The sequence below is a fragment of the Physella acuta genome, unplaced genomic scaffold, assembly GCF_028476545.2.
Source record: "Physella acuta isolate Inbredline_101_S28 unplaced genomic scaffold, ASM2847654v3 ptg000174l, whole genome shotgun sequence".
In the NCBI taxonomy this organism is placed as follows: Eukaryota; Metazoa; Mollusca; class Gastropoda; family Physidae; genus Physella; species Physella acuta.
Window position 1 is genome coordinate 19770 of NW_026731693.1, and position 22261 is coordinate 42030.

Consider the following 22261-nt stretch of genomic DNA (forward strand, 5'->3'; position numbering starts at 1 on the left):
AATCCTCAACATTACAAAGCAGGTATGAGAGCTGTTTCATAACGTTGATACTATATTTTAAATTTCGCATGTATGGGGCTTGAGCTTTTTATTTTAAAGGAACTTCAGAAATAGCTTGGTTGGCATAATACGCTCCATTTTTTAAATATTTAGATTGCTGTATAAAGAGTGACCCGCAGTAACTTTGATGACCCCTGGTAACCCCTAGAGACGCAAGTAACCCCTAGTGACAACCAGTAGCCTTGCTAACTTACCACCGAAAACTTCTATCTCACAAAGCTCCATCTCGCCTACTTTATCGGCGAACTCGAGCTCGATAGTCAAAGCTTTTATGTTAGCCATGGTGAGGTCTATGTGGTTTAGCGAACTTGATGTGAAAAATATGCTCCCTCCGTTCGTCCCATTCCAAAATCGTAGTTTGTACTCCGTATTCAGGACACGGATTTCTGTTAAAATATTATAATTTAAGTGTTTTAGTACAAACAAGTAAAATACTTTTAAAAATAATGGCTGTGAAAATAAAATCCATCGTTGTCTGTCATATATACACTAATAGTAAAAGAAAAAAACCACCACCATAGCGAATTGCTAAGCCAAACTCGCATTAAGATCTTATATCTGAGTCTAAGCCTAACCATAATTAAAACGTAAATATCGATACATTAGGCATGTTATTATCAGGAATATACAATTTATACGATTTCGTTTCGATTCGGCAAAAGCTCATGTAACCGAAGAAGTCACGAGTTCAAACCCCAGCTGATGAGGCTCGATAGCTTGGGACAGCCACTAATTTAGGAGAAAACAAACTCCAAAAACTGCTGCATTGTAGTTTTCTTGGTTGAACAAAGGATATAGAATCTAATTCAAACCGTAAAGCAGGCTGAAATTGGACTCGATAACGCATAACAAGTTGAGACGAAACATGTAATTGTGTTGTAGGGAATCACCTACAACATTTCAATGAAGATCGAAGAAGAAGATGCAAACATATGACAAGCTACCGGCAGCAAAATAGTCCATGCGATTCTCTGTCCCTGATCATAGTCACTAGTGGTCAAGAAATATATTTTATTTAATATATTTCAAATTTTCCCAATTATTACGAGGATGACCAAACTAAATATAATCAGAAGAATTTTGTTTTCCAGATTAAATCAGCAATGCCGGTAAAAATTAAATCTAAAATGTGTTTCCCTCTTCATTCTTTAGGAAAAAAGTTTATAGACAGCTATTTTGTTTTCCCGACAAAAATAAATATATGTATGCGATTATTTTCCCATCGATCATGACGAGCGATTTCAACAGAGCAACAAAAGCGTTACTGTAAGAAACAATAAAACTAAGCTTTTCCATGTGTTTTATAGAATTATACTCACAATGAACAATACACATAAACTACACTATAATAAAAATAAACTGGGAGTGATCTCCTCTAAAGTTTCTCGAAAATTCTAATATAACAATACAGGGAATAGCAAATCGGGATATAGACATAATTTGTAATACATTTTTAATTACTTAATTTGTTTTTAAATGTGAATCTCGTAGAAAAAATAATTGCGCCCCAAGTGATCGCCAAATAATCTGTGTATAATGGTGCGGAATATTATTAGTACTTTATAAATTCACATGCGTTTTTTTAGAACACAGAAGTAGCGTAAATTACTACTTCCGTTAAACAGAAATTTCTAAACTTTTTAAAGACGGTGGAGCGTTAGATCTTTTATTTACATGTGAAATTTCATTTATCTATGTAAAACGGTACTCAAGTTATAGGTTTTTGAAAAATTAAAAGGAGAATAAGTGTCCACTTTCGGTAACCGGAAATAGCTGAAAAGGTGATACAGAACTACAAATTTGATATAATACTTATGTATGAAATGTCATCAACATAGCTGTAACTGTACTCAAGTTACCTTGTTCACAGACACGCATACACACATACATACATACACACACACATACGCATAATTACAATACTTCCTCTATACTTCGTAAACGAGAAAGTAATCGTACATTTTAGAACTTACAACAAGAATCCTATCTTTTGAGCATATACTACTTCGATGTGTTTAAGTTTACTGGATAGAAGGCAAAACATCTGAACAGAAATGCCTGTTAACTAGCATCAAGGACATATTTAAATATACTAGTATTGTGTGTCAAATATCTGAATTAACAGGCACAAAGTATACAACATTTAACAGCTAGTATAAAGGTTAAAATAATCAAATTTCGATATGTTTTACGATGCAAATTTTTTTTTCATCCAAAATGTAAGAAAAAGTGCATACAAAACCGTATATGAAATTTCAAATATATATTACTGGGTTCATAAATTCTGATTCTGTTGAAATTTGCTCTAGTAGAAAATGGAAGTTGCAATTTCTTGTCAAACATGTCACAGTGATCATCGATATTTCCATCGAGTGCAAATCCTGTTCCTATATTTGTCATACTTTTCAGTGCCAAGTTTCGCCCTGTAGAGAGACCATAAGGTTTGTAGACAGACAGTACGTTTTGTAGACAGGCAGTCAGGTTTGTAGACAGTTATATTTGTAGACAGACAGTAACGTTCGTAGACAGACAGTACGTTTTGTAGACAGGCAGTAAGGTTTGTAGACAGTTGTATTTGTAGACAGACAGTAAGGTTCGTAGACAGACAGTACGTTTTGTAGACAGGCAGTAAGGTTTGTAGACAGTTATATTTGTAGACAGACAGTAAGGTTCGTAGACAGACAGTACGTTTTGTAGACAGGCAGTAAGGTTTGTAGACAGTTATATTAGGTCGTTCCCAGGCGCCCAAAAGGGTGCGATTTGGCGCTCCGGGCTATCCCGGTAGCGCTATAGCGCATACGTTCGTTTTAAAGCTTGTGATAGAATATGGATAAGAAATAGTATTATAGTCGTATTATAGTATTATATTCGTATTATAGTATTATAAACGTATTATAGTATTATATTCGTATTACAGTATTATAGTCTTTCACTAATCTGAATCAGGCGCGTGTTGTAGCTACCTGCAATTGTAGCTACTTGCAATTCGTCGCGGGCCACCCTGGGACTTTCTTTTAACCCCCCCCCCCCCCCGAATAATCGCGGGGACGGGCACGTTAGTGCTATATCAATGGGAATCGCTCTGTTTATGATTTCAAAAAAACCTTCAAAATGTAACTATTCATTATTTTCATATAAAACATATTCTAAGAGATATACATCTCCATAAAAGAAAGTTCTTATAAACTACTCTCAAGTTTTTGAGAGTGGTTTTATGCCAAAGCTATAAAATTATATTGCCCGACTATACTGTCAATAGCATAGTAAAGACGCTGGGTTCACATATGCAAAGTTTGGAGAACAACCGAAAACCGATTCGGGGGAGAAGTGTGTTTAAAACCCAGAGGTCACTAAGGATTAAGTAAGTCAAGCATCGCGAAGCGTTTGGTTGTAATATGAACATACCCGAAAGTATAGCCGTAATATTTAAAAAAGCAAATTTAGTATAATATCTACAATTGTTTCAATAGTATTGTCATTAGACGAATGTAAGAGTGTTATATAACTTAAAGAATCTTTTGTAAAGACATGATCGGAAAGTTCAATTCTCTAACGCCATCCGACACGTACTCAATTAAAACATTTTCATTAAATCCTTACCTCCACTCACGTATATTTCACAAACAAAAGACTTTGCTATGAATTGTATTTTAACATTGTTGACCAGATCCTCAAGTTGAAAATATATATCAGTAACTTGCCCCTGTGTGTAGGTTACATGTCTTAGTATGTTACATTCTTTAGATTCCTTCAAGAATTTCATCATCGATATTTTAAATGTAACTAGAGGGGAAAATGGGATACTAAATTATATATATATATATATCTATCTATTAATATATATATATATATATATATATATATATATATATATATATATATATATATATATATATATATATATATATATATATATATATATATATATATATATATATATATATATATATATATATATATATATATATATATATATATATATATATATATATATATATATATATAAGCATTTATGAATAAATTATATATATATATATATATATATATATATATATATATATATATATATATATATATATATATATATATATATATATATATATATATATATATATATATATATATATATATATATATATATATATATATATATATATATATATATATGTATATATATATGTATATGTATATGTATATATATATATGTATATATATATATATATATATATATATATATATATATTTATTTATTTATTTATAAGAAATATTTATGTATTTAGTTATATGTGGTCGAGTGGTAGAGTATACAGCAGATAACTTGTAAGTTTACGACTTTGAGACACGTATCATGTCCGTTTAACGTCCGTGAGTCAAGCCAACACTGATGGGTACCTTGGTCACGTTTGGTAGTCATTGTGGCAGGGCAAAGTTTTGGGCTTTGTTTATAACTTTGATCTTTGTTTCTTATTATCGTTAGTGTTTCCTTAAACCACAGTCGGGGGATTATCGTCCTGGGGGTATACCGCCAGTAGATTATCTATTTGATTATATCCCGGGGTTGTGGTACACGAACGATTAACCTTAGCAAACTATCTCCTCTTAACCCGAGGTCATAGATGAAGGTAAATTCCAATTCCCCCATGGGTATTTAAATCAAACTGGAATTCAACTTACTATACATAAATATTGGCATCTATATTAAAAAAAGCAGATTCCGCTTCACATCTAGCAATCCATTGGCAGACGACTTATCTTCTTCTTCGTTCTTAATTTTTTGTGTTGGAAGGGATCCCCCTCCAACACAACTAAGGATACGTGTCAATTGGTTATGCGCCATTGAGGCCATTGACTCCGATTTCTGCTTTCTTTTTGGATTGGCTTCCATAGCCTTTATCCAACCAAAAATAAACTGCAAGGCAGTAGTTGTTTGATTTAGGAGTTGTCTCTCCTAGAAGACTGGCTGTTCCCAGCTAACGAGCCTCATCTGCCCGAGGGTTCGAACTCGAGACTTTTCGGTTTAGCAACCATGAGCTTTACCGACTCGACCACGACGAGTTAGAGTTTATATTTTTCTTGACTTCGCCATATGAAGGATTAATGTCATCAAGACTATGCCCAGCCGACTTTACTTTCCATATTTGAATATAAAATTATATGTAATTCAGATCTCGAAATGTTTTAGTAGAAAAGTCAAACCAACATTACTAATTACGAAGTTAAAGCATACTTTAGTTCCTATATTCTAATTGCTATACTTATTACAAAAGGTGGAGTAGCAAACCTACCACGAGAAATAATTTGAATCCATTCTATTTCAAATGCTTGCTTCCATATTATGCTGAATGCTTCAATATCTGAACACGTATCGTTTTGCGAATCTGTCAATTCTGGAACCGAGGGTGTGACGATCACGCTATCTTCTAGACTCGCAAGGTTCACTGGAATTAAAGCACGTTTGATCAGAACCATTGTCAAAATCTCTAGACATTTGCACTATTACAATGCATCATTTATGTTCCTTATAAGATAAAGTGGTGAGATATTGCGAAAACAAAAATCACTTCGCGATGTCCCGGGTGTTTAGTAAAATTTATAAAGTAACTGGACTCTTCTGACTACTAAACTTTACTTACTATACTTAAAACTGTAATCATTAACTTTCTCAAACATAAACCTAAAAAAATACAAAAAAACAGGCATTTTATAGTGTAAATACGATAGATAGGAATAGTTTAGTTTTGAATGCAGGCCTATAGTTTATACGGAGAAAAATATCGAATTATTAATGTCGATTGCCTAGAATTCACAAATAGTGAAAACGTTTTCCCGTGTTCATCACGTGGAGAGATACGTGACTATTTAATACACCTTACTACTAAGATGTTTGGTGTTTGAACTCAGTAACGGAGAAGTATATACGTGTTAAAGTGTTGTTTTTTAAATAACCATAGCGATTGCATTGGGGGTTAAGCTTGGATTTATGAAATTTCTAAAGAATTTCTTCGTTGAAAGAGAGTGTTACTTAAGTGTCCAAACGTACTTACTGTACTGACACAAAGGACCAAACCAGCCTACGTCACACCGAGAAGCGTTCAAACATGTGCCCATGTCGTCACATTGGTTGTTGATACAGTGGCACTTGAGCCGGCAAAAAGGTCCAAACCATCCAACGTCACAGCCTGAACATAGTTAATAAATAAATCTAAAAGATATACTTATAAAAGCTAAAACAGTCTTATATATATATATAAATATAAATATAAATATATAAATAAATATAAATTTATATATATATATATATATATATATATATATATATATATATATATATATATATATATATATATATATATATATATATATATATATACAGATATATATATATATATATATATATATATATATATATATATATATATATATATATATATATATATATATATATATATATATATATATATATATATATATATATATATATATATATGGTCGCTGAAATAGTCAGCGATTTAATAGAAAATACTATTAGAATAGTTAAACCATTCTCACCAAACATGGGGCCAGCACATAAAGACAGCAATAGCAGAATTCTCCAAGACAAGCTGATATCAAAACCCATCTACGATTTTCTCTCTGTATCAAGAGTTAATCATCTTATAGTCTTAGATTTAATGAGTGCGATTGTATATTTTTCGTAGTTTACAATATATTTTAAATAAATGTTCTAAGTAATAAGATCAGCTTAATGCTTACAATAATGTGCGTAGTTAATTACTAAAAAACTTAATAAGTAAAAACCTAAACAGATCTTGTTGTTTTTTTTTCTTCTATTCTCTAGGCTAGGTCTCGATTTAGAACTAGAACCAGATCTAGATCTAGATCTAGATCAAATATGTAAATATCAAATAAAACGTGAACACATATAGATCTAGATCTAGTTAAATATAGACAGAATATATTTTGAGATAAAACTTGCTAAATAATAATATTCAATCATAGTTGGTTTCGTGGCCTTTTTAGGATTAGTTAAAGTCGAAATCGTGTTAAAAAGTTAATACCAAACGTAAACAATAGCTTTATTTGAAGCAGATACCTTCTACGTCCAATGCGAATGCAAATTGGTGCAAATAACAATAACAAATTACTAAGTGCGAAACGCATTTATAAATTAAAATTTTTACTTTCCCTGAAAGTGTATTTTAAGGAAGTAATTAAAATATAATAGAAGTATATTAGGTCACTTTTGGTCCTTGGAGCGTATTCTTGGCGGAGGAGCGGAGCAGGATGCGCAAAGGTTATATAGCAAAATACTCGGGATGGTGAGGAGCCGCAGGGACAATGAAATATAGTAAAATACTACGCCAACTGGCGCAGAGGGATGGTGAGGAGCGAAGGGGAAGGGACAATGACATATAGTAAAATACTACGCCAACTGGTGTTGGCGGAGGAGCCGTAGGTACAACGAGATATAGTAAAATACTCTATCTCTTTGCGCAGCGGGATGGTGAGGAGCGAAAGGGAAGGCGCAAAGACATATAGTAAAATACTCCCCCACCCTAGGGTGGTGGAGGCGTGGGAGGGTGACGTAACCATTTACCTTGTGACGTAATCAGTGACCTTGTGACGTAATCATTGACCTTGTGACGTAATCAGTGACCTAGTTACGTAATTTTAATGCGTTTTTTAATTAGTTTTAATGAGTTTTTTTTAATTTGTAATTAATATTTATTAACGAGTTACGTAATTTGATAATTTGTTTGTATTTTGTTTGTTTATTTTTAATTTTAATTTATTATTTGATTTTAACTTTTTAAATTTTAAATTTATTTTGTATTTTTTATTAACTAGTTACGTAATTTGATTTTAATTTTTAAATTTTTAAAAAAATTTTTAAATTTTTAAATTTTAAATTTGTAATTTTTATTAACTAGTTACGTAATTTGAGTATTTGTTTGATTTAAATTGTTTAATTTGATTGTTTACTTGTTGTTTATTTGTTTGAAATTCATTTTATGTAGTTTGATTTTAATTTTTATATTATCCAACACAACGCTAACGTATACTTTGTGCCCCGACTTCCATTAGCCACAGCTGTTACTCATTACCAACACCTGTTACTTATCGATCCGCCCGTGAACCTCCCCGGCGCTGCGTGTTTTTGAATGTGAATGTATTGATCGACCCGTGTCGAATGCGTGTATCCATTAACCATCAGGCGACAGCTGTGCATCAGTTGTGCAACAGCTGGTACCACACACGCATCAGCGATTTATGTGGGGTTCGCCGAAGCAATCACCGCAGGGGTTATGGTAATTAAGCGAAAGAGCTAAGTGGTTAACCGCAAAGCGACCGTAAAGTGTGGTAACAGCTGTTACCACTTTAATGGTTTTTACCACTCGGGTTGACAGCTGTCCAACAGCTGGTCCCGCAATTAGAGGCGCCTCCCGGACTTTTTGCATTACCTTGTTGGTTTTCTTGTTTTATTACGCTACACGTATACACATTCACATACACACACTAAAATTAAAACAAAAGTCTTCTTATATTTTATTTATTTATTAACGTTTTTTCCAAGTCATCAAAGGCTTTTAAAATATCACGGTGTAAACTTAACAAGTGTTCAATACATATTCGATTATAGTAATATGGATGAGAGCGGTGAGTAGGCGGGTGAAGAGTGAACAGGTGGTTGAAGGGTGAGCAGGTGGGTGAAGGGTGAAAGGTGGGTGAAGGTGGAGAAGGTGGGTGAAGGGGGAACACGAGTAAGAGTAAAGGATATATAGTAAAAGACTCTACCTCCTGAGTGAGGTGGGTGAGGAGGCGGATTTTAATTTTAATTTTTTATTTTATTTTTTCATCATCTGTTAACTTTAAGGTTCTATAACTCTATATATTTAAATACATTTTTTGATTCAAACGACTTGGTACATTTAGTTCACACGTTTTAAATATTTTCTTAACTTAACAGCCTCGAACTAAAATGATTTTAGGGTTAGGGATAGGGATAGGGATAGGGATAGGGATAGGATTAGGGCTTAGGGTTAGGGATATGATTAGGATTAGGATTAGGGATATGGTTAGGGATAGGATTAGGGTTGGTGTTAGGGTTCTGTGGTTGTAAACACACGCAAGCGCAGCGCAGTACCATCGAAAACATCGCCGCGATGGCAAGTCGTAGTTTCTCTCCATTGCGCATTCGTATCTTATTCCGGCTAGCATCGGCCTTAACAAAAATCAAGAGCTAGCATATGTATGGGCACGTGCTTAATGCCCTTAATTAAAAACTGGCCACAAAGACCCAATCAGCATGCTCGTGAACTCAATAATTAATTGAGTTAATTTTAATAGGAGCTACTGGTTGTTTCCTAGAGGTCTTACACAGGGGCGTAGCGAGGGGGGGGGGGGCGGGGGTGCGGATCGCACCGGGTGACACCATTTAGGGGGGTGAAACCAAGGAAAAAATAGCAAAATATATAGAGAAAAACTCGAGGGGGGGTGCAAATCGAAAGTTTGAGGGGGGGGGGGGGGGTGCACATCGAAAACTCGAGGGGTAGGGGGTGCAAATCGAAAGTTTGAGGGGGGGGGGGTGCAAATCGAAAATTTGAAAGTTTCTCCCTGGGAAGGGTCTCTATGCCTCTGGGGGGGGTGACACCATTAAGTGCCGCACCGGGTGACACCCGACCTCGCTACGCCACTGGTCTTACATAAGCAGGCTGTTAAGGATAGAGGGTGAGGAGATTGTGTAGGAGGTAGGTAGGAATCCCGAGTTAGTAGCTTGTCTGGTGAGAATTAGGGGTAGCACATTAGCTGCTTGTCAACGAGGTGGAGGGGGGGGTGAGGTGGGGATCTCGCGTTAGGGGTTGTTCTAGGGGGAGGGGTCCCATGTAAGCAGCCTGTCTAGTTGGGGAGGGTCCCACGTTAGCAGCCTGTCTAGATGGGGAGGGTCCCACGATAGCAGCCTGTCTAGTTGGGGAGGGTCCCACGTTTGCAGCCTGTCTAGTCGGGGAGGGTCCCACGTTAGCAGCCTGTCTAGTTGGGGAGGGTCCCACGTTTGCAGCCTGTCTAGTTGGGGAGGGTCCCACGTTAGCAGCCTGTCTAGTCGGGGAGGGTCCCACGTTAGCAGCCTGTCTAGTTGGGGAGGGTCCCACGTTTGCAGCCTGTCTAGTTGGGGAGGGTCCCACGTTAGCAGCCTGTCTAGTTGGGGAGGGTCCCACGTTAGCAGCCTGTCTAGTCGGGGAGGGTCCCACGTTAGCAGACTGTTTGTGGGCCCCACAGTAGGAAAACCAATCGATGTTGTTAAAGCTTTATAGCGAGTGAGTGGTGTGTAACGTAGTTCTGTATATCACGTGGCATGTGGACACCACGCAAACCCGACATCAGATGCTCACTAGCCAACCAGAGAGAGTGGCGTAGAGAAATAGGAGAGGGGGAGGAGAAAAGTGGGAGAGAAATAAAGTCCTGAGGCGTAGCTATGGGGGGGGGGTAGGGGGGGGGGTACATAAGTCCCCGGGCGCCGACCTTAAGGGGCGCCAAAGTGGGTTGTAAAAACAAATTAAAATGCCATTTTAGCTACAATTTTGCATTATAATTAGTTTGATGGGGTTGCAAATCGAAAGTTTGAGGGGGGGGGGTGTGAAAATCGAAAGTTTGAAGGGGGTGCAAATTGAAAATTTGCTACCGAGAAGGGCGCCAAATTGATAGTGTTTCCCTGGGCGCCGTGAAGGGTCGCTACGCCTCTGTGGAAGTCAGAACAATATGAAAGTAAAAAACCTCTTTCATTGTAAGAAGCGGCCCCGTGATTGAAGCGAGAGGGACGATTATAATAAGCAGAGAATCGGGGCTGTTTTTGTCATGATTTGGCAATGTTGGTTTTTGTAAAGATGGATTTTATCAACAAAGGAAAGATTTTATTTTGTGAGCGTCGAGTGGAAGGATTTTATTGTAAGGGCAGTAATTTTAAAGTACCATAGGTGGTTGGTTAAATTAAATATAAGTTTATTGAGGAAGGAGGCGGTGATGTTTGTCTAAGGTTTGTTATTTGTTTAAAGGGGTTTGGGGAGAGCAGAATAGAGATAATTAATGTGAGAGGTATTTATTTTAGTAATTTAGTATGGTGTTTTATCATGAGTAGCTCCTTTTTTTTAATGCGGGTTATGTTTGTGTAGAAAATCAAAAGAAATATAAGGGGTCATCCATAAATGACGTCACGCTTTTTTAACGATTTTTACCTCCTCCCTTCCCTCCCACACACATTTCGTCACAAAAAGCCAGACCCCCCCCCCTAAAATGACGTCATACCTCAGCCTAAAACCCCTCTCAAAATTGCTGTTGAATTTTTCTTAAAACATCAATATTTTTCCAAAATCTTGTAAGAACTCTGTCTACATAGAGTATTTTGATCAATTCCTATTGCAATTTATTAAAACAGTTTTCTAAAACGCGAAATAACGGCTAAAACTCGTTTTCTAACATTGCTTTTTTATAATGCAAAAAAGTGACGTCACACCATCTGAACCACCCCCCCCCCCCCCCCACCTTCCCGAAGACTATTCATTTGATAATAAATAGACAATAAGCTTCAAAGAATGTTTTTCTTTTTTTCTGTATTTCTTTCTTTCTTTTTCTTTCCTTTCTTTATTTTTTGTTTTCTTTCTTTATTTCCATTTCCATTTTTATTTCTATCAATCTTTATTTCAATCCAGCTTTCTTTAATTTTTTTCCTCTCTCTCTGTCTCTCTCTCTCTCTCTCTCTCTCTCTGTCGGTCCGTTCAACCAACTGTCTGTCTGTCTGTTTCTCTGTCAGTCTGTCTGTCCATCTGTCTGTCCGTCTGTCCAGTTGCCCGACCCATTTTGCATTTTTTATTGATCTTGTACATTATCCGCAGCGGTTAATCATCCCCACTCGTTTTCCTTAATGTCATTGATTCCTTACCCATCCACAATTTACGTTTTCCTTAATGTCGTTGATTCCCTTACCCTATCCACAATTTACTACCCTTCCCTTTCCAACATCACAAAGACCATTTTAGCTGTTTGTTGTTACATTTAAGGATTATGGGTTGTGGAGTGTGTTATCGGTTGTGGATTATGTGTTATAGGGTTTTTGTTGTAGTTTATTTGTTATGGGTTTTTTTGGGTAAAAGAATAATTGTTAAAGGTAATTCGTAAAGGGTTATGGGTTATGGGTTACGGGTAAGTGGTCACGTGAAAATGACGACAGCGGTTTACGGGTTATTGATTATTGCAATATGTACTTTTTAATGGGTTATATGTTAAAAGGTAGGGTTTATTGGGATATGACTCTTGTGTTATGAGTTTTTGGTCTATGGATTATGGGTTATTTGTTTTGCATAGTAACTAGCGGGCTAAGGTTTCTTTCAGTTAAAGACTATAGATAAAGGTAAACATAGAGAACATTTAGGAGCTTCCTTTTAAACTTTTATTGATTTAAAAAAAATATTTGTGTTCATCTGATGGAAACTTTTAAGCTTTAAAACATAAATATAGCTCTTCAAGGACATTTTTTTCTTCGATCTTGCCTTTTTTTTTAAATTTTATTTTAAGTACGCAAAATGAAAATTGTTTTAAAACACTTTCAATATTAATTTTTTAACCCATACATTTAAACGATGAGCACTTTAAACATCTAACACTTGAATCCATACAAATATTGTTTTTTTTTTATTTCTTGGTATTTCACGACAAACATTTACAAACATACATACAGAATTGAACTTTATTTATTAGATTAAATAAATGTACAAACAATGAATTTTAAAACAATGCTTTGAAAATAAAATAAAAACAAAGACTTATGAAGTTTTATTGTAAACAATTTTTTTAAACAAAAGTTGGGTGATTACCCAACACTGACACAATTTCCGTATATATCAGTCCTTATATTTAGTGTGATTAAAGCTTTGACACAGTTGAAGCTACTTTAACACTTTGCATTCATTACAATTTAACTAAATCCAAACTCGTTTAAGCAGTATCTTATAGATTGAGATGCTGACACTTTTTTTTAACCTGAGACAAAGCCTAAACATCAGAGGCAGAAACACACCCGTCTTCATTATTAGCCAGATATCCAGTTTAAAACCAAAGAAAACGTCCGAGAATAAATAGAATTAATAGAATCTTGCTAGGTCGTGTCACCTGTATCCTTCAATGGCGCTGATTCAACAGATTCCTGTGATTTAAAAATTACCAGAATTCAGCAAGGTTAAAATCACTCCAATCATTTATCGCCATAACACTATTATAACTCACCTGTCTATCCAGTTGGATGATTTATATCTATGTTTATATATGTATTAGTTGGTATAGCGAGTTTGGAAAATAAGCAGAATGTCTATAACTTTAAAACACTCAATTATGAAGGGAGAAATATTATTTTAAAAAGAACAGTATAAGCCAAATTTTATTTGAAAACGGTAATAAATAGTTAAGATTTATTTGAAATTAAAAGCACACATTTAATTATGCAATATGTGAAATTTGATTATGTAGATTTTTTTTTACTCGGGAAATAATTAAGTTAAAATGCAAACTAGGCGACAATTCAAATAAGACAGTGATACTGATTAAAGAATGTTGTTCATTAGAATGTATTTCTATCTTCCAACTATAATTTAAATGATATATGTATTTGTCATTTCTGATGGGTTCCGACAATATTATGAATTGTATAAAGTAATGCTTGGCAAATCATTCAGTTCGAAAATACGAAGGCATTAGCTGTCTATTAAATTTCATTAAGTGATGAAAACTTGAAAAATGCAGAAAACTATTGTGTCGGCAAAATAAAATAGAGCGGGAGTGATCTCCCCTAAACTTTCTCCAATGCAACTCGGGATATAGGCATGATTTTTAAACAACGTTTGTTTACTTAAACTTTTTAAAATTGAATAAAATCTCGTAAAAAAATGAATTACGCAACAAGTGAACAGCGAAAATGTATGTATCACTAGCCGTCCCAGCTCTGGCTTCTGTGAAAAACCTTTCTGTTAAAGACCATTACCTGTGTGTTTTGTAATTATCATAAACCCGGCATTGCCCACCCAAACCACAACCAACCAAAAACAAAACAACAAAACGCAAACATAACGCTAACACAATTACAAATACAAACGAAAACAAAAACCTAATAACAAACCCAACCACAACCACAAACACCAATACGAACACAAAGAAAAAAATAAACGAAAAAGCAAACGAAAACAAATTAAATCCAAACGCAAAACCAACCACAAACACAAACACAAACCCAAAGAAAAAAACACAATCGAAAAAGCAAACAAAAAGAAACCAAATCCAAACGCAAAACCAACCACAAACACAAACACAAACCCAAAGAAAAAAACACAATCGAAAAAGCAAACGAAAAGAAACAAAATCCAAACGCAAAACCAACCACAAACACAAATACAAACACAAACCCAAAGAAAAAAACACAAACGAAAACAAAAAAAGAAAGAACAAAAACGAACCAACTCAAAACGCAACCACTAACGAAAACCCAATCTAAACACAAAGAAAACACAAACGCGAACATAAACGCAAAGTGCTCACAGTCTAGCCCGGGGCAAAATCGCCTGTTTCAGCTTAATAAACGACTATAGTACCCAACTTATTCATAGCTTTTTGCACTCACTTAAACGAACGTAGGTGGCAAACCAAACCAAATGAACAATTATAATACTCCAAGCTTAACCGTAAAATACCTACGACATTTGCACTTGATCAATCCCCGCTAATTTTGTAATTATTTTTTTCCCAACACAAAAACAAAGTAATAAAAAGTAATTTTTTTCCACTAATGCAATGCTTTATAAAGGGAAGTAATTGTGTTTTCCTAATTTTTCAAAGGGAAGTAAATGCTAAAGACTAAATATAAATAATTTTCAGACATAATTAGAGTTTTTGTAGAAGATGATATTTTTTTTTTTTAAATTGTTTTTAATGAACATGCCGGCAATTATTACTATCAGTTTGAAAAATGAAAATTATTTCCCAACACTTTCAATAGTAATTTTTTAACTCAGATCAAATTTAGACAATGAGCACGATAATAATCTAACACTGAAATCCATCGAAGTATCCACGACAAACACATTTATTTTTACATACAGAATTGAGCTTTACATATTAGAGAAAAAAAGTGGAATATTAGCAATCATGGCACAAGGAAAATACAAGGCCTCAAAACTTAAAGTACCAGGCAAAAAGAAAGAAAAGCATGGCAAACCTAAAGGAGTTATAAAAAAGGGTCACCTACAGATAGCGCCAAAAAAGGCACGTCTAGTAGAAGCTGCTAAGTTAAAAAAGGATTTGGAGAAGGGTATCAGAGCATGTATTGAAGAAGAAGTTACAGCAAAAACAGTTTCCTAGGAACCAAGATCATTATCCATGTTAAAACCCTCCACAACAAAGAAAACAAAGAAAAATAAATCTTGATTTTAATATTTAAAAAAAAAAAAAAATAAAATAAAAAGTGGAATATTAGTACTTTATGCATACATTTGCGTTTTCTTTTGAGAAATCTGAAATACTTTCGGTCAACATAAACTACTCAAAATTTACAAGAAAGTAGAACATTAATTATTTTACTTACATGTGAAATTTTGTTTGTCTAGGCGAAACAAGCTCAAGTTATAGGCTTTTTAAAAACTAAAAGTAGACTATAAAGTATATAAATCTAGCTGTAATTGTACTCAAGTTATCATGTTCACAGACATATATATATTATATATATATATATATATATATATATATATATATATATATATATATATATATATATATATATATATATATATATATATATATACACAAACATACGTACACAATTGCAAAATTAAATTTTCCGTGTTATTAGTGTTTTGTTGAATGAAACAAGTACATATTTAGGTTTACAATGTTTTATGTTGGTATGCAGATTTAATACTTTTTTGTGTGGAAGCTAATACCAAGCATACAACGTCTCATCAATCGTTCGCATAATTTGTCATTTTTGCAATCCCGACTCACCCCGCGTGATTGACATAAATGTATGAATCAGAAAGAAAGAGCAGAGGTTCGGGGCGTATAGTAGAAATTCATTTAGTATGGAAATGTAAATCGGGTGTGCTCGGCGCAGTGGTTTGATTTGCGCAGTGAAGCACAGACATTTTCCAACGGGTAACTGAGTCGTGTAGTATTATATAAAATAATTTTAACCATTTATCAACAAAAAATTTAATAAAAATTAGCGATTTTTGTAGAGTATTTCAAATGATGAGACGTAATACTTACAATGTTGTAACTATCTTTCACTGTTTCCTCTTCGTTCAGGCTGGATTTATAAAATGTACTTGATGTAGTCATTGTGTCTATGGAGAACAAATTATTTGATTTTAAACTACTTTACATCGATCATTATGTGGAACAAAAATATATTAATTATTAGTCCATTGTTATTTAAATAAGTATTCCTGTTTAAAAATGAACAAGGAAACACAGAGATTGTAATAAAAGAATGTCGCGCCCAAGATGCTTCATAAATCCCCCAAGAGAACGAATAATTCTCGTGTATATTATCCTAAAAAACAATATATACTCAAAATTAATGACCAGCTTCTCGTTGCTCAGAAGCAAAAATTCTAATAGTCCTTGAGAAATGCAGGTTATTAAAGAGTTGTTCATTCCTATTGATCTTAACTCCTAACATATCTAGTTCTAAAATGTTAATACATGTAGATCACTACAGGCCAAAACTATCCTTAAGCCTAACTCAAGGGTATACAAAGAAACAGAAATATCTTTTTTTTTCAGACAAGCGTCCAATTAAATACTTAATTAGTTACAAAACGACTTCAGTTAAACGTAAACAATTATTGTACTTACTCTTTTTTATATCAGAGAACTCATCTTTACCACAGCATAAGTTTTTCAAAACAGTCCAAACTTCTTCTTTCAGTAGACAGTAGAGAGTAAACATGAAGAGGCCCTGAAGAAAAGAAGTGAAGAATTTTTTGTTTACAAAATATCTTACACTGGCCTCGACGGAATGCAAAGAGCTTTAAATCTAGTGTTTACAAAAGATCGTGAACTATCGACACAGGCCGTTGACTCCGATTTCAGCTTGCTTTTCTTTTTGGGTTTGCTTCGATAGCTTAACTATTCCGATCACGTTGATCCTCCTATGTAATGTAAACGTGAAATGAAAACTAGCATGTAAACTACATAACAAACCTGATGAATCAATTATCTATGTTTTAGAGCTTATAGCTATTTTACAAACTTCATAACTGACCAGCAAAGTTTAATAATAAATCTGCCATGATAATGACAAAATACATAAACGTAATATCTTATGTGCACGCTTTATAACTAATCCGTAATAACTAATACATTTTTCAATCTTTATAACTAACCCTTAGAACAAAAACCTCATTTTTAAGCTTTATAACTAACCCGTAGAACTAATAAATCATATGCAAGCTTTATAACAAACCTTAGAACGAATACATCATTTTCATGCTTTATAATTAACCCCTAGAACTAATACCTCACCTGTAGAGAGCTAAACAACGCAAACAGGTATGTGAACACGGTATTCGCTGCTCCGATAGCCATAAACGCAAAGACCCACGTGAGACCCAACAGAACAAACAAACTGACGGCTGAGCGGAAATTTCGTGCCAACCTGAAATAAAATTGAGATTTATTTCACCAATTGTGATTAATCATTCGTAAAATAAAAAGTTATTTTTTTTCGGTTGTAAAATAAACCCACAAAAAACTTAAAAATAAGTCAATGTGATTAATCAACCTGATTCTAATCCTTTTCTAATATGTTATATATATATATATATATATATATATATATATATATATATATATATATATATATATATATATATATATATATATATATATATATATATATATAAAGGTGCATTACATTATTTTAAATAATGTAAATGAAGGTTACTCTGTTTTAGTGGATACACCAATACTTCCCTTTTCCTTGTTTAGCAAACAAGGTCACTCGACTAAAAGTACAACAATCAGTAACGCGTTGATGAAACCCTTACAAATTGTTTAGGTACCCTGGTATGTGGAGCTAGACAGCAGCACCGCGGACGGGTACGCTAATTACTTTAACATATTCTTTAACATTCCACGGTGAACGGGACGGAGTTTTTAATATCCATGACGGAATTTTTAAATGTCATTATTTGCTCACTGTGATGCTGTTAATTTGTTATGAAATAAATTGTAGATATGCCCCTTGGGTCAGTAACGTGGCCATCCTAAGTATCTAACATGCAGGAGCTGCTATAATGGACCTCATGGAACTTATTAATCATTTTGCAAAGTTAAAAGCAGAAAAAAATATATCTAAATACATCTCGAGAAATTTAAAAACAATAGTGTTTGGTCAGTGGCGTCACAAGGTCGGGTGTTACCCTACACGTAGACCAAAGGTGTCACCCCATAGCCCCCTACAATTTTGCACTTTCGGTGGGGTGTCATCCCTCTCTGACTTATCTTTTATTATTTTAGCTGTATATAACATAGTTTTGACAGTAAATTTTACAATTTTTTGTCATGATGTCATCCGATGTGGACCGCACCTCTTCCCCCACTTTGTGACCCCACTGTGTTTGGCTAATTAAAAACAAAACATTAACTGTAAGCCTGTAACATTTTATATAACTACGGGGTTGTAGGCATACACAATAATATTGTAGAAATACACAATCAAGACATATAAAATACATAATTGACATAATATTTATATTTTTGAAAACCCTCCATCTTAAGTAACATTTGATTTCTTCGCTAACTCCATTGTAGCCTAACAGCGGAGAAAAGAGCCCACTGGTAATTTTTGCATAGGGGCACGAAAATCCTAGCTACGCCACTGTATCGAAAGAACTCAGTCAGAGTATCTAATGGAAAAAAGTCCTTATTTACACGTAAATGTGTCTATGCACGTTTTTCTCTTTTGATTGCTTTGGCTTCCAAAATTTTTTTTGTAATGAAAAAAGTCATTATTTACACGTAAATATCTCTATGCACGTTTTTCTCTTTTGATTGCTTTGGCTTCCAAAATTCTTTTTTTTTAAGTAAAAAAAAATCTATCCCTACCATGTTAAGATGATTAATGACTAACATAGTTGTGAACATTTATATGGCGCCGCTGCATTCTTCACACCTCCCCCGCCCCCCCCCCCCCCCAAGTATTCATAGAATCATAAATTGTTATATATATATGTATATATATATATATATATATATATATATATATATATATATATATATATATGTTTACACGTGCCAAGCGTTCACAAAACAAACAAACCTCTTCGTCGAACTCTCGTTTAAGCTGGTTTGGCCACTGAGCCGTGACAAACGTAGCAGCTGGTGCAGAATCATCAAGAACACAGTGCAGTTGACAACCAGCGTAAAAAGTACGGGTCCAACAACCACGTAGTAAAACTCGGGACGCTGCACCCAACATCTATTTATAGAATTCATTAATGCGTGCACTTTAAAATATTTACATCACAATATGTACATTTATATTTGCATATATATATATATATATATATATATATATATATATATATATATATATATATATATATATATATATATATATATATATATAAATATATATATATATACATATATATATATATATATATATATATATATATATATATATATATATATATATATATATATATATATATATATATATATATATGTGTGTGTGTGTGTGTGTTACGGTCAAAGCAAGAAGTCGGCCAATGCCCAGATTGGCCGGCCAATGCACGCATGGGCCAATATGGCCTCCCATAGGTCTGTCAAAGTGCAAAACTTTGCTTGATTTCGTCCTTTGGCCGGCCAGTCCGCGGACTGGCCATGGTGGACCGGTCAAAGTATGCTAGAAGTGAGATTTTAATTCTTCACGAAAAACTGCTCTTATTGTCCTCAGTTGTCACTGAGAAAAAATCACTACGAACCATCGCATCTTCACAATCATTGACCGGCGGCCAAGGCTACACTCGCTGCAATTGCACATCTAAGTGCACAAAAAATCGCTGCAAGTGTAAAAATAACACGCTTCTATGTAATTCCAAATGCCATAAAAGTTAAACTTGTTGTAACAAGAGATTAAATTGATTGATTAAAACTCTAGTACAATAAAAAAATTGAATGTTTCTGTCATTTACTTTAATCAATAATCAATAAAGACTTAATTTCATGATCCTTACGGCATAAAAAAAACCCCAAAATCTGCTCATGATCTTCTCATTCGGACTTTGGCCGGTCGTCCCTAGCCAGATGATCTTCTAATTAAGACTTTGGCCGGTTCACCATGGCCAGCCCGCGGACTGTCCGGCCAAAGGCCGAAATCAAGAGCTATTTCAGACTTTGGCCGGTCCACCATGGCAAGTCTGCGGATTGGCCAGCAAAAGGCCGAAATCAAGCAAAGTTTCGGACTTTGACCGACCTATGTGAGGCGATATTGGCCAATGGGCGCATTGGCCGGCCAATCCGTGCATTGGCCGACTTCGGGCTTTGGCCGTAACATATATATATATATATATATATATATATATATATATATATATATATATATATATATACATATATATATAAAGAGAGAGAGTTTGAGAGTGATAGCAAATTAGAGATATAGAAAGATAATGTTTCTTTTAATAAATGTATGGTATATATATATATATATATATATATATATATATATATATATATATGTTTAAATTATTACATTCCAGAAGAGGTGTAACCATAACTTTCCGTTTTATTCACCCCCAATGTGATGGCGACGATTATTAATGGAAAACCTAGGATTAAAAAACAAACAAAAATTAAACACACATTTACAAAAAAAATATAAAATAATAATCCTATACGCTTTATATAAACTGAACTCACCCCATCCTGCAACACATGTTTTAAGTAGAAAAAATGTGAAGTGGGTGTTGAAAACGAGAATCAGACAAATAAACATGTAAACAGCGTTTACAGCCATCCAAGCCATTGTCGCAAGTAGAAAATAATGAATGAACGAGGCGACCATCTGTTTAAAATATAAACAAGAAATAATATGTTGAAAAATAGTTTAATAAAAACAATCATTTTAATTACTTTAATATTATTATGAATTTGGTATATAAGACACAAAAATTGTACAGTATTTCTGATATAAGTAATATTATTCTGATTTAGGTATTGAAGAAACAACAAATTGAAAGATAATACTGATATGAGTAATATTATGAATTTAGTATTTAAGAAACAAAAATTGTAAGATAATACTGATGTAGGCAATATTATTATGAATTTGGTATTTAAGTAAGATAATACTGATATAAGTAATAATATTAGGTATTTAGGAAACAAAAATGTAAGATAATGCTGATGTTCTAACATACCTTACACAAAAAAGTGTTCAAATATTGAGAATGCATTCCCAGCAACAGCACACAGTTAAATAGGAACATTGCCCAACACAGGTTGTATATGATGAGTGAGGACTCCTGGCTTCTCAGTTTTCTGATAAAACGTGATACTACTGTACTTTTCGATTTTTATTGTTGAATAATTCTAAATTTTATGTCATTTAATATATTAATTTATTACTAGTACAACCTGAAGTTTGCATCCAAGCAAATGCACTGTGGGAACGTAGCCTATTTTTTTTATAAGTGCCCAATTTTCTAAACATTAATATGACGACAATTTTGTCTCAAATAATTTCAACACAACACAGTTAAATATAGCCCAATGTAAACATAAAAACACAAATCGTGTTAATTATTTTAACAAACCTTTGATCATTCTACTACCAAACCACTCCGTCGCAATAAACTAAATTAAGGAATAAATTTACCTGTAAACTGAGTACACAAATAAAGTCAAGGCCAGTCCGAATGTGGACGTGCCACAACCAACGTAAGTAATAATGGATAGAGCTTTGTCGTCTTCCACATTTGCATTTTTATTGGTTTCGTAAACATCCTTTGAATACATTTTTGTGAATAAGCTTTAGATTTTTAAAGCAAAAAGAATGACAATGTTTGATTCATAAAAATACTTTATAGTGTTTTCTTAAATAATTGAGTTTGGTTACTTAAAGACACAAGATTTCTTTATGTTTATGTTCTCGTATATAAGA

At 33.8% G+C, this 22261-nt stretch overlaps 1 protein-coding gene across 1 annotated transcript; it reads right to left on the bottom strand.

Moving 5' to 3' along the window:
* Window positions 1-13013: 13013 nt before the first annotated feature.
* On the bottom strand, window positions 13014-21578 carry LOC131936289 (adhesion G-protein coupled receptor G6-like). The gene is made up of 9 exons (XM_059293206.1): window positions 21519-21578; window positions 21019-21163; window positions 20852-20927; window positions 19415-19573; window positions 17617-17749; window positions 16948-17050; window positions 16357-16433; window positions 15677-15694; window positions 13014-13252 (listed from the first exon to the last, which is right to left on the bottom strand). Exons 1-9 carry the CDS (start codon window positions 21552-21554, stop codon window positions 13205-13207), a joined length of 795 nt encoding a protein of 264 aa, XP_059149189.1. The 5' UTR covers window positions 21555-21578; the 3' UTR covers window positions 13014-13204.
* Between the last annotated feature and the right edge of the window lie 683 nt (window positions 21579-22261).

Bases quoted from the DNA above. Each gene is read 5' to 3' on its own strand.
- LOC131936289 (XM_059293206.1), bottom strand. From the start codon at position 21,554: ATGCATTCTCAATATTTGAACACTTTTTTGTGTAAG. The intron at 21,164-21,518 runs GTATGTTAGAAC...TATTTTAAACAG, and splicing joins TGAACACTTTTTTGTGTAAG to ATGGTCGCCTCGTTCATTCA. The intron at 17,051-17,616 runs GTGAGGTATTAG...TCTTTTCTTCAG, and splicing joins CGTTGTTTAGCTCTCTACAG to GGCCTCTTCATGTTTACTCT.